At 38.0% G+C, this 13,462-nt stretch overlaps 1 protein-coding gene across 1 annotated transcript in view; it reads left to right on the forward strand.

The window, feature by feature from the left end:
* Positions 1-308: 308 nt before the first annotated feature.
* The window catches only part of KIF16B (kinesin family member 16B), a gene marked incomplete at both ends in the record, with an annotated part of 22,808 nt that continues 9,654 nt past the window's right edge, over positions 309-13,462 (forward strand). The window contains 5 exons of the mRNA XM_010148836.1: positions 309-428; positions 1,000-1,051; positions 2,258-2,395; positions 7,720-7,802; positions 7,999-8,087. Coding sequence (XP_010147138.1) covers positions 309-428; positions 1,000-1,051; positions 2,258-2,395; positions 7,720-7,802; positions 7,999-8,087 — 482 coding nt within the window. The remainder of the gene's footprint in view (positions 429-999; positions 1,052-2,257; positions 2,396-7,719; positions 7,803-7,998; positions 8,088-13,462) is intronic.

Raw genomic sequence — 13,462 nt, forward strand, 5'->3', positions numbered from 1 at the left:
TGCTTTGTTATGCTCTTGATTGATCTTCCTTATCTGGTATAATTCAGCTGTTTGTCTGGTTTCTTTCAAATAACACCTTCACAGATTTCCTGAGTTACAAACTTGGAATGCTTGATGGAAATATAAAAGAGACAAAAGCCCACCCCAAACCCAAAAACCTGCATTAGTGTTTTTTGTTTTGTTTTGGGGTTTTTGCTTTTTTGTTTGGTAATATTACAATGAATAAGCTACATTAAATGTGATTTAGAAACAGAAGGATAAATGGTATTTCTTGCATATCCTAATAAATAGACTTCTGTCCTTTGCAGGAACAAACCTTGGCTCTGAGGAAAGAAGGGATAGGAGTTGTGTTAGATTCTGAACTACCTCATCTAATTGGCATTGATGATGATCTACTCAGTACTGGTATCATCTTGTACCACTTGAAGGTAAATACACATCTGTTTTCAAAGCCTTATATGCTTGTGAGTTTGGTTTTTTTTTTTTCAGGAGACAAATTGTATTAATTTTCTGTCTAAATATAGTGCACATTATATTTCTCTACCATAGTAGGAAAAGCTCATTACATTTCTCCGCTATAGTAAGAAAAGATCTTAAGAGTTTGCAAATGATTCAGTTAAAATATTTACTGGTTAATTTACTGTTTAGTTTTATCCTCAGGGTCAACTGATTAACCAGAGACAGGTGTTTAATATTCCTACCCAAGTATATTGGTTTCTCAATCATCTCATTCCAAAGCTTGACTGAAATCCACATCTGGATTAATTGCCTCAAAACTACAAAGATGGTTCTACACAGGACAGTTGAAACTTTAATTTGCTAATAACACTGTATAATAATGACTGTGGAAGCACTCTAAAAACGCTACCCATTTTTTTTCATGTATGTTTAAACATATATTTTGTTTAGGTTACTCTGAAAAAATGGAAGGATAAATTAAATATTTTGTGGGAGGGGAAGGGAGATTTCAACTGACAATAACGTGTGTTCCTTAATTAGGAGGGCCAAACGTATGTTGGCAGAGAAGATGCTATGACAGAACAGGATATTGGTATGGAATTTGGCATTTTTTCCCATTCTTCAGTTCTTCCTTCTAAGATCCCAGTATGTGAACAAAGCTTAATAATTTTTTTCCTTTTCCAGTTAAGTGTCTGTATGTTCTTGCAAATTTAAATTTTAGAAAATTTGAGAGCTGAGTTACATGGGATTTGCTTCGGAGACCGTGACTTCTAGAATATTTTGTGGGCTTAAATTAGTAGCAAGTAGATGAATATTTATTTCTTTATTCTCTTGAAGTAACATCCTGTAAAAATGCCATCCTTTTTAATACAGCACCTGTCATAATTACTGCACAGTCATTCTCTTAATCTTTGTATAAGGACAGTTTCACTACATTGTTTTACCTAAAGAAGTCTTTGGGCTTTAGATTTGAGTTGAAGAAAGTTCTGGAAGTTGGTAAAAAGTAGGTAGGCTTCTTGTACTGATTTTCTTATTCACTTCTTATCTAAGCAACTAACATCCAGACCTGGACTGCCCTGGCACATAGGTAGCTTGAACGCAGTTTCATTAAATAAACTGCATTCTTTAGCTCTCGGGAGAGAGACTGAGAGTCAAGTAACATGGTTTGGTATATTTTTGTGGGTCAAAAGATATCTGGATTATACTCTCTGTATATTTTGTGCAACTAGTGAACTTCCATTGCTTTGTGGTATTGAACAATACATGTAGAGATAATCATACATTAGTTGAAGGGACAGAAAGTAGCATAACTGATTGATAAAAGGCCTGAATACAATAGAACATAAAAATCTTATATCAACCATCCTTCTTAGTCTACGATCACAGATTAAATCCTGTCTTTTCAGGTTTAAGCGTGGTCACTTGGAGGTCAAGAAGCTGTTGTTACTTATCAGAAACCAGTAAAAAAAAATCCTTGTCTCGACAAATATGTAAATTTTACTTTCCTGTTTGCTGTCAGAAGGAGAAGCATTTACTAATTTTGTGCTAAAAAGAAAATTACACCAAATATTCCACAAGCAACCCAACACACTTCTTTCCATTACAATAAAACAATAAATAGTCAACGTTTAGGGCATGCAGGATGTGATGACGGAAGGAAAAAAAACATGGTCTGGAATAAAGATAAAAGATACTCTCAAATATGTAGTGCCCTATGTCCTTAGTAAATTAATATCAGCATGCTAATCTTACTAGATGTTAAGTGACTAATGATGTTATTTTATTTCTTTGTATTTAGTTCTTCATGGCCTTGATTTGGAAAGTGAGCATTGCGTCTTTGAAAATGTCAATGGTACTGTGAATCTAATACCACTGAATGGAGCGCAGTGTTCTGTGAATGGTATTCAGATTACGGAGGCCACACACCTAAACCAAGGTATTACCCAATGTAATGTCATTTTTGATACAGCGTCTTTGTTTCTTTCTGGCAACAGCACTGAAAAAAACTGTGTGTATATGAAGGGGTTACTGTTTAATTAATTTTAACTACATTTCTCATCTGCAGCTGAAAATGAGCAGGAGAGCCATAGAGGTTTTGGTCTGTCAAGGAATTGCCATGTGGTGAAATGAAAGAGAATTCTTTACTAATTTATGCTACTTCATAATCTTGAGTCTGAACTGATAGTTACAGTTTGATTTTATTCAAAGTTTATACATAAAGTCAACTCCATGCCAGATTACTTAGGTCACTGTGATACTAAGAAAAAGAATATTGGTCTCTCTAGGACTAAAATAATGTCAGAGACACCTTCTCCCCCTCCCTGAGCTTCAGGCTGGTCCTATTTAACACTATTGCCAAATCCCCTTGTATAGCAAGAGACTCATCTGTAGTATCTGTTCACTGCAGCTGTAGGGAGATGACAAAACAGGGAGAGGCTAACCCTTACAGAGGAAACTTAGAGCATTATAATTTTAATATAACATCTTTAAAATCTGGAAATGAAAAAGCACCTGGGTCAGCTTGGGAGCAAAGGTGTATTGTGTTGGCCTGGAAAGGACTGGCTAACAAGTAAGCTGGTGGGCGAGTGCTGCAGCAGAGGTTCAGGATGGTTTATCTTCCAGGAGCACTCAGAATACCTTCCCATTCAGCAGTGAGCTGAAGACCTGTTCAGGAGCGAGACTGTGTCATAGCTCAGCTGCTGAAGAGCAATGTCACTTTACATTCCTGGAAAGAAGCTTTCAGGGTAATCTAACTCTACCAAAGCAAGGATGAGTGTTTAACAAGACAAGTCTTGCACCTTTTTGAACTCGGATGCCTCCGATGCCTGTTTTCAGAAAGTAAGGAGTTTTGGTATAGAGAGGGGACGTTGATTTTGTGAAGTGTCTGTTTCATGCGAAATGAGAGACATATGCACTTGTTTCTGTTACAGATACTGGAGATAAAAAAGAAAGCCCGGCCTCTTTGTTTTATATTTGGGTAAATCCCATTGATAAATTGTTAGTAACAGGAACATTGACATTAATAGCAAATAACACTGTAAACAGTAAGAATTGCAGTTGCAGTGACTCATCTTTATCTTGCTGCATTTAAAAGGAAATAAAGGCTTCATGTGCCTCAGAAGGAGGTAGGAGTTTTGTTGCTATTTCCTTCTTCCACATGTATTTAACAACCTGATTTTTGTACTGTCAACAGTGGAAACATGACTTTTTTTCTTCCCCCAAATTTCTGTCTTTCTAAAGAATTTTGAAACTCAAAAGAAAGGGAAAGGGTTGCTTTGAGTTCCTCAATTGTGGGGGGAAAACAAGCTGCATAAGCTGACCTGTAGCCTTTTAACCATACTGTGGCAGAAGGATGGCCACTGTGACATCAGGTGGGCAAAGCTGATGAAATAACTAGTTTAACAGCTTGTGCACAATCCCTGTATCCTAGCTGGAGTAGCATTTAGTATCACAGCATGAAGTGCCAGTCTCCTTAAATGTCTGCTTTAGGTAACGCTGATTAACTGCTGATACATTTAAATGTTTCCGTTTGTCATTAATAACTGTTCATTTGAAAATGTGTTATTACTGTCATGGAGTTTAAAAAAGAAACAAAACACCAAAAAAAAACCCCAAAACCCCCAAATCAAACACCTTCCCCCACCCCAACAAAAAAATCCCAAACAAACAAAGCCAACCACAACACACAACAGCCCACCCCCCCACCCCCAAAGACATATTTATTAATTAGCACTCCTACAGATTACTTTCAGCATTTGTGAATGCTGGCTCTTGTGGCTTTTATGTAAATGCAACTTGCTACTACAGTATTTTTTTACTCTTGAGAATATATGGTAGGGTTTCTAGAGGTAATTGAATTAATATTCACCTCTAGAATTTGTTCTTTACCTTAAACTTTTCCAACCCAAACCATTCTGTGAAACTCCCACAGAGTTGTGAGGACATTGGTTCAATCCAGTTGGCGGTCGGTCACCAGTGCTGTTCCCCCGGGCTCAGTGCTGGGGCCAGTTCTGTTCAATATTTTTATCAATGATCTGGACAGGGGGGGTTGAGTGCACCCTCAGTAAATTTGCGGATGACACCAAGTTGGGCTGGAATGTGGATATGCCTGAGGGTGGGAAGGCCCTTCAGAGGGATCAGGACAGGCTGGATCCATGGGCTGAGGCCAGTTGTATGAGGTTCAACAGGGCCAGGTGCTGGGTCCTGCACTTGTGTCACAGAAACCTTATGGAATGCTGCAGGCTTGGGGATGAGTGGCTGGAAAGCTGCCAGGCGGAAAAGGACCTGGTGGTGCTGGTCCACAGCTGGCCGAGTATGTGTCAGCAGAGTGCCCAGGTGGCCAAGAACACCAATGGCATCCTGGCCTCTATCAGGAACAGTGTGGCCAGCAGGACAAGGCAAGTGATTGTCTCCCTGTACGCGGCACTGGTGAGGCAGTCCCTCAAATGCTGTGTTCAGTTTTGGGTTCCTCACTACAAGAAGACACTGAGGTGCTGGAGCGTGTCCAGAGAAGGGCAGTGAAGATGGTGAGGGGTCTGGAGCACAAGTTCTGTGAGCAGTGGCTGAGGGAGCTGGGGTTGTTTAGCCTGGAGAAGAGGAGGCTCAGGGGGGACCATATCACTCTCTACAGCTCCCTTAAGGAGGCTGCAGAGAGGTGGGTGTTGGTCTCTTCTCCCAAGTGACAAGTGATAGGACGAGAGGAAATGGCCTCAAGTTGCATGAGAGGAGGTTTAGATTGAACACTGGGAAAATTTTCTTCACTGAAAGGGTTGTCAGACATTGGAATGGGCTGCCCAGGGAAGTGGTTGGGTCACCATCCCTGGAGGTGTTTGAGGCATGTAGATGTGGTGCTTAGGGGACATGGTTTAGTGGTGGGCTTGGCAGTGTCAGGCTGATGGTTGGACTTGATGATCTTAAATGTCTTTTCCAATCTAAATGGTTCTATGATATTTAATTCTAAATTTATCCACTTAAAGCAAGTTTTCCAGTTTTTAGGCTAAACTGCCAATCCTTCTGTAGTTAACATTACCTTCCACTGTTTGGAATTTTTTTTTATAGTTCGTTAATAAAAAAATTAACTTCTAAAAATAAAAAAGTGACGTTTGGAAGTTGATAAGGTCTTAGTCATTGATACATTTGTTTGCATAGTTCCAAAAGATTGCTCTGTGTAGATCAGAGATGCTTGATTACATTCAACAGGCATTCTTTGCATTTATTTATTTGTTTACTTATATTTCTATTTACTTATTTATTTTTCCTATGCTCTCTGGTCATTTGTGTGTTGAAGTCAACCAGTTAAATTGAGAGATCAGTGCTGCACAAACGATAGACTTTTTTGCTTAGTTTTTTATGTTGTTCTTTGTCCTATTCATGTATTTGACAAATGCTTTTTCTTTGCTGTTTAACATTCAAGGAGAATAAGATTTGTTGCTTACAGTAGATAAATGGAAGCAAACCCCATAGCAAGTCCAGTTATGTTTCCATGACAACATTTGTGCTGCACTTTGCGTACTTCTGATGGAGAGCAGCATCATACGAGAGCAGACAGTTGAACCTGGTGCTTAGGAAATGCAGTTTTGTCCAGACTTTTTTTTTCCTAAAGAAGCTTTCATGTTGATGCTTATCTAAGTTATTTTAAGTGGGATTAAGATTGTAGAGTCCTTCCAGAGAATACTAGTGTAATACAAAGATGATCACAGTATTCAGAGAAGTACTAAAAGAGAAACTGTTCATATGATCCATCGACTGGGCTTGACTGTCATGTTCTTGCTGTTAAGTCTCTCTCCTGTTTTTTTTTAAATTCCTGAAGTTAGGAACACTAATTAATTTGTAATTAATTACTTGAAATTGCTTCTATCTGGTAAAGTAGTCAAAATGTTTACGATTAATTATTTTTATCGTAATTTAAAAGTAACTGAAGTAATTTCACTGCCACAAAATCCCCCTCCAGGTAGTCAGTAAGAGTGGAACAGGTAAATGTTTGGGACAACTGTGAGCATATGAAGCAGTGGTAGACTGAAAACAGTTTTAGCCCGTTTACTATAGCAGTCATGACTGTAAGGGATCCCTTTTCATATGCTTATGTAAGAAGTGTCTGACCTTCAGAAAGGAAAGGTCATTATATAAATTGGAGGTGGTATCGGAATGACTTTGCAATGCAAACCTGTGTACAGATTTAGGAAAACTTAATTCTTTTTAAGATTACATTGATGTAAGCTGTTCATATGGTCAAAATTGAGGTGTTGTGTAGACAGCAAGAAGGGGTGTAGTGCTTTTTGCTGATTGCCAGGAGTGGATGATCTTATTTGCGTTTATATTCATAATTAAGCTAATTTTAAGAGGAACATTCCTTATTAAGGGCTTTTCATTCTCAGATGGTAAGAATTTGTTTGCAGTAAACAGTCTAAGTGCAGTTTTTCATACTGTAAGTGTAATGGAGTCCTTTTAAAAAATGCCTCTGACTGACAGATAAATGCTTGATTCTGTGGTCGTTAACTTGGAAGGCTTCCATGTTATGACAGTACTGAGACATCACTGACAATAAACTTCTTAGAAAGTATTAATCTTGGTGCCGTTGCATTTAAAATATAAGAATTGCCCAGAATCTCATTATTTGTGACCTGTACCTTAACTGATTAAATACAATAATGGATGTGCATTGAGCAATATGAATTATTTAAGGTTCTTCCATCAGAAAGTAGCTATTGGGTATAGAAGTCTAATAATCCCATTTTGAGAGATGATAAACTTCAGTGTTGTTCCACATAGAGAAGAAAAGGGTAAGTGAGAATAGAAATTATGGAGATCTGGAGCTTTCAGTGTAGGTGGAATCAAACCTGACTGCGATCAGTAATGGATGGACAAAGTTGTTCTTATTCACATTTGTGGACATTCCCATTGTATCTGGTACCTAATGGTGGCTTCCCAAGTAGTACTGTTGAAGAGTGTATAGGTCACACTGGGGCAGTTGCTTCCACTGCTTTCTGCACCTATATTTATTCTTTAACTGAACTGCGTGAACATGATTGACTTTTGTGTGTGTGAACATGTGTGGGTTTCTTGTTGAGCTGGAGGAGGAACGAATAGACAGGTAATGTAGGTGTCACTATGCGTCATTGTCCACTTGAATTGTCAACATGTATTTTCGTTTCTTTTCTTGCTTAATGGAAGTCTTTGCTTACATACTGTGTGTCTGAAAAGTTACTTGGCATTTTCAAGTACAGTATGTTGTCAGTGAATGGAGTGTGTTTTTCTCATCAGGTGCTGTTATATTACTTGGAAGAACCAATATGTTTCGCTTTAACCACCCCAAAGAAGCTGCTAAACTAAGGGAAAAAAGAAAGGTGAGATTACATCAGTGTTTGGGGAAATTTGTGTTTCACAATTTCCTTGTTCATGCAGGCATACCTTGATTGTTGTAGAATACTTGTTTTATTTATTTCACATACATTAGTTAATGTTTCATCAAGTAAAACAACAGAAGAGTTTCTAAGCATATCAGTGTTTGTCTGATACATTTATTTTATGGTTTGTTGTTAGAGTGGACTGCTGTCTTCCTTCAGCTTGTCTATGACAGATCTTTCAAAATCTTGTGAGAACCTGTCAGCAGTTATGCTTTATAATCCAGGGTGAGTATTTTCTAAATTGTGGTTATTAAAGTTGCAACCACTCTTGATTTTAGTAGTTTGAATGTTCCAAATGGCAGTAAGAGAAAATGTTTTGTTCTCAGGTTAATAGTGTATGCTTGTTAAATAATGGGCTTCTGAATGAAGCCAGAACTTTTAAGAAATGTTATTTGAACTAGTCCATGCTAGAGAATGGGGTGAGGGGACACCGAGGAACTTTCTGTCCTGCTTCACTCTTGCTTTTACCTGGGATTTCTCTACTTAAATGCAAGAAGAGTAACTGCACCAGCAAACAACCACACTGAGAGATCTAACACTAAGTTGTAGTACCTGGAACCCAGGAGACATGTCCATTATAACCAAGGCAGTTCAGCACAAAAAATGACTTGGCAAACTTTACGCTTATGTTTTCTTCAGAATGGCAAGTTAACTACTTCTCGTGAGAAAAATGCATTGTAAACAGAAAATTAAGGTTTCTTGAGTTCATATAATACCAACACAAGCATAAAAATGCTGGGAAATCAATGTCTTGTGTTCTCACCTACATACCTCTTAGTAGATGGCCAAGTTAGGGTGTAGAAAACAGTTTTATTACACAGCTACAATGTCATAGACTGCTTATTGTACAGAAGCAGTTGTTCATATTTTTACCAGTGTTCTTAAAATGACTTGCAGAGAATTGGTGGTGTTTTGTTCTTTTCTTTTTTTTTTTTTCCCTTCAATAGCTAGTGCCCATGTTTTGAATTGAGTCTGAGATGAGGCACTTTAACCACCTATGTGCTTTTAAAAAACTGGCTGTAAATTGAATTACAGGCTTGGATAGTGCAGCTTGATTCCCAGATTTTACTGTGGGATTGCCCTTTATCTATTAGAACTTAAGAAGATTGAACAGATAATAATAACCTGAAGTTAAACCGTGTCTTAAAAACAGTGAGTACGTGTAGGAACACTGCTCCAGATGTGACTGTGACTGTTACTTTTGCTACTGAACTACCTACAGAGGTCTCAAGATAGTGAGCTAGTTTCTCATAAATTACATCCTTTTTTTCAGAGATAAAAAGGTCAAAAAGGTATATGTATATTTTTCAGTTTCTTTCCTTTTCAGATAGTTTGATATGAAAACTTCTAGTGACAGTTGCTAGTATTATATTTTCTGTGGTCTGGGGAAAGTGTCTGGCTGGTTTTTGTTACCTCTGCTTGATCAGCTACTGTGGGCTTTTCCCTCACTAATAATGTTGCTCTGTTACAATGCTGTTAGGAGTAATTCCATCATACTGCACAGTACTGACACTGACTTTGCAGTTAGCATGGAGTAGGACGGTTTGTTTCAGCATTGCCCAGTTGAAGGTAGGCTTAAGAATGATGATTCCCTGCTCAAAAGTGTTCATGTCATCTTTAGATAATGACTAATTGTGTCTTAAAGAGAGGATTTTTCCTGTGACCCTTAAAAAAAAAAATATAGTTTCAGTGTTACTTCATTGTTACTGATGGAGTAGATTGCAGCAAATTCCTCTTTTTCCCATCATATATTTTGTGGAATATAGCTTCTTTTTTCTTTAGCAATTCTTCAAACGTCTTGCCTTGCTTTCTTGGAAATCAAACAGCACGAAAAATATAGTGAAGTTGTCAGTGTATGCAGCAATTTTTAGAAACAATACCATTTTTCCCATCTAACGCTTCTTCTAACTTTTATTTTCATTTCTTGGGTGTGATTATGAGAGCACTGTTGCTGTTGAAATTGAGGATACGATTAGGTGAAATACTCTTTGGATTCCTGAACACTTTCATGCCTGTGTTTTATTAGACTATAAACTATGAGCAAAGGGTTAATTATTGATACTCACCTGCTAGTCTGCATTCAATTAATCTTTGTGAATTGGCTCGTGGGAATAGATACTTTGTCCTGTTTAATTTGTAAATGCAGGGAATTATGCTTAAGGCTCACATTACGGTCTGCATGACTGTCACTTTTTTGTGAGCAATAAAACCTATCTGAGGTTGTTCCATAGTCACTGTTAAGTACACAGGTTTTTTCTAAGCAAGGAAGCTCATGCTTGCATATTCATAATGTAAATTCTTACTGCTGTCTTTAGATGCTTTTACGATGTTTAGAACAATAACTGCCACACCTAATAGTACGCGTTGCCCACACAGTACAGAGTGGGCGATGCTAAAAACAAAACAAGCTAAAAAACCCCCTCAAATATGACTGTTTTTATTGCTTTTATGACTCTTGCAAAGAGAGGATAGGCTCTGAAGTTTGCACTGCAGTTTAACTGAGCCCTAGTCTTACAGATCAATAGACAAAAGCATCTTCCATAATTGATGCATCTTTATGGACAGCAATTTGGCAACAGCAGCTTTACAGCTTAGGCTGGGGTTCCATGAGTAATTTAAATTAGTTTATGTTGATGCTAACACTGTTTTCTTTCCATCTCCTCCTTTGTGACAGTACTGGCTTTTTTTCTGATCATGTGGTGAGCTTGTTCTAAAGAGAGAATTCTGCAGAAAGTGTTACTTTAAGGGGAACGGTTGGCTAGGATAAATTCAAATTAAAGAAAAGAATATGTTTTGAATAAATCAGAGTCCAGGCATTTTGGCCTTAGTAATAATTTAAAGCCAATAGCATTTTATTCATGGAGAGTTAGATGGCTTGCAGAATGTTTGAGCTCTGTACTTCCAGGTAGGAATGCTGCTTAGCGAATACCGTGCTGCAGTGGTTGTTCTGAGTGGTGACTGTGTTCAGCCTGGGTAAAACATTCAGTAACTCCGATCTCTGGGTATCGAGGGCAGGGTAATTGTACCCAAGGTTAGGTGGGGCGAGTGTCTTGATGCCTGCAGAAGTGTAGATATCCTACACAGAATTTGGTTTGGATTTGTTTTCATCAGGAACAATGTAGGATGTGGTCCTGTGATATGACCCTTTATTTACAATGGTTTGTAGTATCAGTTTCCCGTAACACAATGGTATATTGTCCACCAGCAGCGCAGATCTTGATTCAGTAGCTGTGCCTCTGGTTTGTTTTCTTTTTTGGTGTGACTTCTGTAGCTGACTAACATCCTGCCTGTTGTTAATTTAGCACTTTCAAGATCACCTAATCATTGATGACCTAAAGACTTGTAGCTGAATTTGCAGTTTCTGTAGGTTGCAATAAAGAGCTTGTAAGATTTAGCATCTCTAGCAGTCAGTGGCAGAAGAGCCTGTGGTGTATTAACCTGCAGTTGCTGTGAAAGCAGATAAATGACACATCTTGCTAGCAGTATCAGTGTCTTTCCCATGTGAAAGTCAGTGTTATCTTTGTGTTTTCAGATGGGTAGTTTTTGTGTGTGGCTTTTGGGGTGGTGTGTGTTTGTGTGGTTTTTGTTTGGATGTTGATTTTCCTTATGTGGAGATTTTTGGATAAAATCTAGGCATAACACGCAAATTTCATTGTTCTGCTTGTTCATAGTTTTTGTCCAGTGTCACGCAACGCTGCTTCAGATAATAAGCTTTGGATAAAATATAATTTTATGCATAGATTTATGTAGATGATTTAATTTGTGGACCTTCTGTAAGCTACATTATACTGTTACTCTAAAACCACTCATGAGAAACCTTGGTCTTTGTAATGGATTTAGCATTGGGCTGTTGTTTGGTTTGTCTTGTGGTGGTGGTGGTTTGTTTTTTTTAGTTAATCTTGTAAATTGGGCTGCTGAACAGCATTGTAACATCTTTGTAGTCTGACAGTACTCAGTCTTTCCTAACAGATGTAGTACGAGGTCACACTTTTTGTGCTGTGTAAATTAAACTATTGTAGTACTGTGCTACTAGAACTGATTTCCTTTCTCTGTATCTTATCTACACTACTCTTATCACTAGATATGCCACGTTTTCCAGGAAAATGGTGACTATTTAATTCAACATTGATCAGATTAAGTTCCTTTGTGCTAAATGTACAAAATGAGCGGATTCTCGTTTTTAATATCTACAGTTTTTTTTTCATTTCAAGCTAATATTTTTTGTATTCACAGTAGTGCTCACATTAATAAAGGGGATAGAGGTTATTTGAAAAATACTTTTATTATGGATAGACTAAACTGGAAAACATCAATCTTGCACCTGCACTTTATAAAACTGGCAGTGATTTCTTATAGCCAGTGATGGGTTTTGGTGATGCTGAGATTCTTTTTTGACGAGCTTCTTAAAGAAGCAACGTTTCTGCCATCATTAACAGCTTGTCCTGCCTCCCCAGATTCTCTCCTGTCCTGAAATAACTTTGAGCTGATAACCAGTTTGAAGCAAATACTGCTGATATAATGGTCTCAAAAGTGGTGAATTTGTAGATATATTGAGAAAATAGGCAGCCAGCTAAGGAAGACAGGCATTTTTATTACCACTGCAGAAATAAAGGCTGCAGCATGAGCGCCTTTGATAGAGAATAGAGGCACTGTGAATAACCCTGTGGCAGGAGAGCCTTCAGTGGAGCTCTGACCTCCTTAGGCACCACCAAATTTACGCAGCAGCAAAACACCAGTCTGCATTAACCTGTCTGTTCATAGGAATGTTCTTTACTTGTCTAAAATGCACTAAACGTGCTTTTTGAAAACAACTAGATGTGGTGTTTGGAAGCTGTTGCTTAGTGAGTTGATAATGATCCATACTTGGCTTGGGGAAATAGCTGTTTTCACTGAAGGAAGAACCACTTCTGCATGGTTCATTACTCTTTCCTGAACAACCTTCTGAGCACCACCAGCTTCATTTCTGTGTAAGGTGAAACTGATTGTTGTGACACCACTATATCAGAGACACTTCCTCAAAGAGAAAATCATGGAGTTTTCACCACTGACCCATGTTTTATATCAGACTGATTGCTATGATGGCTCATTTTCCTTGTACCAGATCTCAGTCCAAAGCTAGTTACCATTTTTTTGCATGTTTGCCCAATTGTGTTTTACAGGACAGTCAAAATAGCACAATATTTTTGCTCTCATTTTGCACATTATGTTAGCTGATCTGAAATGCTTTACTTCATTATGGCTTAACCAAGCATGGGAATACTTGTAAATCATGTTTGCCAGCTGTCTGAGAAAAAATGATCTACATCTGACAGCGCCCAATGGACATCTGCATTTCCACAGACCAGAGCTATATTCCTCAGGTTCTACATTACTTTGGACTGAAGTAAAGATGAATATAGTGGCATTTGTCAGCCAAGCCCTACTAACAGCTATGAATTCCAGAGGTGGACCTTAGCCAAAGCAAGGGCTTTTCAGGTATAGCTTAAAAAAAAAGGGAATAAAAAAAGGTACACGTTAACCATTAAATTAAGCTTTTACTTTCTGAAGATCCCTTAAGATTGCTTTTTATTCTCGTTGCATAACTTCATGGATTTTTGCAT

This window comes from Eurypyga helias, unplaced genomic scaffold (assembly GCF_000690775.1).
Source record: "Eurypyga helias isolate BGI_N326 unplaced genomic scaffold, ASM69077v1 scaffold6223, whole genome shotgun sequence".
Lineage (NCBI taxonomy): Eukaryota > Metazoa > Chordata > Aves > Eurypygiformes > Eurypygidae > Eurypyga > Eurypyga helias.